This window comes from Triticum urartu, chromosome 4A (assembly GCF_056163025.1).
Source record: "Triticum urartu cultivar PI428250 chromosome 4A, HENAU_Tu73, whole genome shotgun sequence".
Lineage (NCBI taxonomy): Eukaryota > Viridiplantae > Streptophyta > Magnoliopsida > Poales > Poaceae > Triticum > Triticum urartu.
In genome coordinates, this window is record NC_141876.1 from 580,979,530 (window position 1) to 580,983,135 (window position 3,606).

The following is a 3,606-nucleotide window of genomic DNA, read 5'->3' on the forward strand; positions in this document are numbered from 1 at the left end:
CCCTTGTAGTAGGTATGCAAAAGCCAACGACAATAGCCCGACACTCGTCATCGGGTCACCGATGATGGTCGCAACATCGTCCCAACTGGTTGCAACATCTCCGGTAGATTGGGCGCCCCATAAAGAATCTAACTATATGAGCTACACCGAATGTAGCTCACTTTTAGGGTATTTTTCTCTTTTTGCAGCACATGGTTATGTTTATTTTTAGAGCTACCACATGGTTATGTTTCTGTATACTGTTTTTTTAGATTTTTCTGAACCCTGATAAGTGTCACGTGTCAGATACGAGCACATGGCAACTTCGAACGTTTTTTATGTCAATGTTAATTATGCGAGGAGACAACTTTGTGCTTCAGTTTATTTTTTAACAAAACTTGCCATGTGTCACTGGAATTTGCTATGCTTGCGTGATTGAAATTGTCATCGAAAAACGTCAGGGCCGGAGTGACACACACATGTAACACCTATCATTATTTATATATATACTCGCAATCCAGCCCAGCGCGAACCATCGAAAGCCCATGCAAACATGCGGTGTTATCCAGCCCAGCCCAGCCCAGCCTTCATCCGACCAAAGCAGGACCGGCCGACCGAAGTGAGCTGCCCAAACGCAGAGTCCACCATGGAGACGGCCTTCTTCTCCGCCGCCTCCCTCTACCACGCCGACGACGACAGCGACGACGACGGCGGCGGCACACGAGGTAAATTAAACCCAGCCCCGTTCGCGTTCCCGTCCATTCCGCCGCCCACCTTGTGCTCCTAGCTGACGAACCCCTTTCCTGCTCCCCCCCTTTCCGGCGATTGAAGACGAGGCGCAGGTGGGCGCCGAGGGGGAGAGCCAGCAGCCGGCGCTGGAGTACGAGGAGAGGATCCACAAGTTCCCCGGAGTGGTAAAATTACCGACATAACTCTGAATCCTAGTTAATTTCGCTACTGTCCTAATCACTCTGCGAACAAGCAGATCGGCCAGAAACCTTATGTTTGCTGTCCAGTGTCCATCGTGGAGCTCGAAACCCTGGAAGCACGCTGAACCTCATGAATAGACCTGAATTTGTTTTAGGTAGATGCTTCACCATTATGCTTTGGGAGAGTGCACGCGAGTCTACCATCTGAAACTGTAGCTGACCAATCTAATTTGGCATGACCAGTTGTAGCGTCTCGGTGATAAAAGGGTTAGCAATATCGAGGGATTTTGTTTATTCTTCTTCTAAAGATGATTGTCAACCTTTGCATTTTCCGCAGGTTGCAATTCGTGTAGCGCAAAGTAGTATATTTATTGCTCCATACATAATAATGGATCTGAATGTCTGAATGTCACATTATGTCACTATAAATGTCGTTTTGGACTTTGATATGGTCTTCCAGTGTACAGTTTGACATCATTTTTCTTGAAAATATGCTTCGTCGAATAAAACAGGCACATATAAGCAGAGTACATTTCATTAGGCTTGTTTTATCGGTTTGGTGTTATAGATGCTTGAAAATTTGTCTATACTAATGGCCTTAGGAATCCAGTCTCCAAACTATGTATTGTGAGAGGGGGTATTAGTCTACCTTGTTTTATAATGTACAAAAACATTTCGCATGAGCATCAGTGATTGTGTTAATGATGCATAAATATTTGTTGTTGATTGGAAGCAAACTATGCTTGTCCAACCAAAGATTGTAGAATTTTGTAATTCTTGCAAGCAAAGTTATCTAAGTGAAGTCAGAAGCTCAGACCAAACGATGCCTCTCATATTACTAATTGATCATTTGCTCACTTTTATGATATTTTTTATGTGTAGGACTTGAGCATCAGAGAATTCTCATCTCATCAGCTAAATGCCAATTTGCTATGGCCTGGGACATTTTTCTTTGCTGACTGGCTGGTTAAGAATCCATCAATTCTGGATGGTCAACGGATCCTGGAACTAGGAAGGTATGAAAGCTATGTTTCACTCTATAAAAATGTACCTTTTTCCTTTATTTAGAATAAATGAAGTTTATGTAGTGCTTGCTATATGTATAATCGATGACCAAAAGGCTATTTTGCTATGCTTATATTGTTTGACTCTGAAGAGTAATTACTAAATTGATATATTGGAAATTATATCTCAACTTGTTTTTGTGGGTGTGTGGCTCCTACTGGGTTTCATCACTGGTCTATCTCAACTTGTTTGGAAGTAAAGGCTTTCCCATTGTATGGTCTGAAATTGTTTGCTGTTCTTATATCACAATGCTGAGACTTAGCAGTATGAAGCAAGCTGTCTATTGGTCTATCTACTTCTGGTCAAGAATAATGTGCTTTACCATTTAAGACATGAATGATTATATCTGTAGTTCATTGTTCAAGTGTGTATACCATCTCTTCTGAAGACTCATTGTTTTTATTTACTATAATAAATGATTTAGTGTGTCTTAGTGGAACAGGAGCTTTAGCCATTTTCCTGCAAAAAACATTTGGAGTGGATATCACGACTTCTGATTATGATGACAAGGATATTGAAGAAAACATAGCTCACAACTGCAGAGTCAATAAGTTGGATGTGTTACCTCATATCCGACGTAAGAAAAACCATGTACTTATACAATGTATAGTAAATGTATACACTTTAGGTGCATGGGATATGCACCACCCAGACGGGAGAACTAACTATTTGATATTTTTCATAATCCAGACACGTGGGGAGATCCATTTCCGATTCTCCAACCTGCTTGGAACATTGTCATCGCCAGTGACATTCTATTATGTAAATCCACATCTTATTTTCTGCCAATCATATCTCACTGCGGTTGCAATTCTCTGATATGTTATACCATGTGGCTTTGTAGATGTGAAACAGTACCCGAACCTGATAATGACGCTGTCCTTTCTTCTGGAAGAATCCGATCTTAACAGCCAAAAAGGTGTATGCACAAACATCACGACCAAAGCAGGTACTTCTCGAACATTCCATTCTGTAACCGGTAATACAACAACAATGCAAGAATGTGTGCTGAGTGAGTGCTCCCATGATCCCACTGGCAGGAACACAAGTGGCTGCCAGGTGCCCCATGTTCCTGATGAGCTGGCGTAGAAGGATTGGGAAAGACCAGTCGATTTTCTTCGATGGATGCGAGAAGGCAGGCCTGGAAGTGCAGCACCTGGGTGATCTCGTGTACCTCATCAACAAGAAACGCTGAACGTTAAGGAGCTCTAGGGCATGCTGCTGCAAACTGTGAGAGCCGAATCGGGCTCCATCTTCAGTTATCTAGGAGGACAAGAAACAAAATCGTATTAACTTGGAGCATGTTTTGTAGTATGGTCTTTTGTTTTCCCTGAACACAATTTTCGTGGAGAATGTACTGCACTACCGTAAGATTATTAGAATGCAAAAGATTACTTTTGTTGAGAGTGTTTTGTTTTTGTGCTACTGCTCTGGTTTTGCTGTTGAGGTGAAGTTTTTCTGAAACCTGCATCACATCCTCCTGAACATTTGCAACTGGGCTCACCGGCTCAGCCACGTGGGAAGCGGAACGGTCCACGCGGGCTGGCTTTGGGCTGGGCCGGGCCAGTGTGGCACGGTGGAAGGAAGGAAGGCGGGCCTGCTGCACTACACGGCTACACCCACCCGCGCATGC

General features: G+C 43.2%; 1 protein-coding gene across 1 annotated transcript; it reads left to right on the forward strand.

Moving 5' to 3' along the window:
• Window positions 1-575: 575 nt before the first annotated feature.
• On the forward strand, window positions 576-3,377 carry LOC125554341 (S-adenosyl-L-methionine-dependent methyltransferases superfamily protein). The gene is made up of 8 exons (XM_048717917.2): window positions 576-704; window positions 811-893; window positions 1,791-1,924; window positions 2,408-2,550; window positions 2,664-2,735; window positions 2,818-2,922; window positions 3,014-3,175; window positions 3,270-3,377. Exons 1-7 carry the CDS (start codon window positions 626-628, stop codon window positions 3,166-3,168), a joined length of 771 nt encoding a protein of 256 aa, XP_048573874.2. The 5' UTR covers window positions 576-625; the 3' UTR covers window positions 3,169-3,175; window positions 3,270-3,377.
• Window positions 3,378-3,606: the final 229 nt, after the last annotated feature.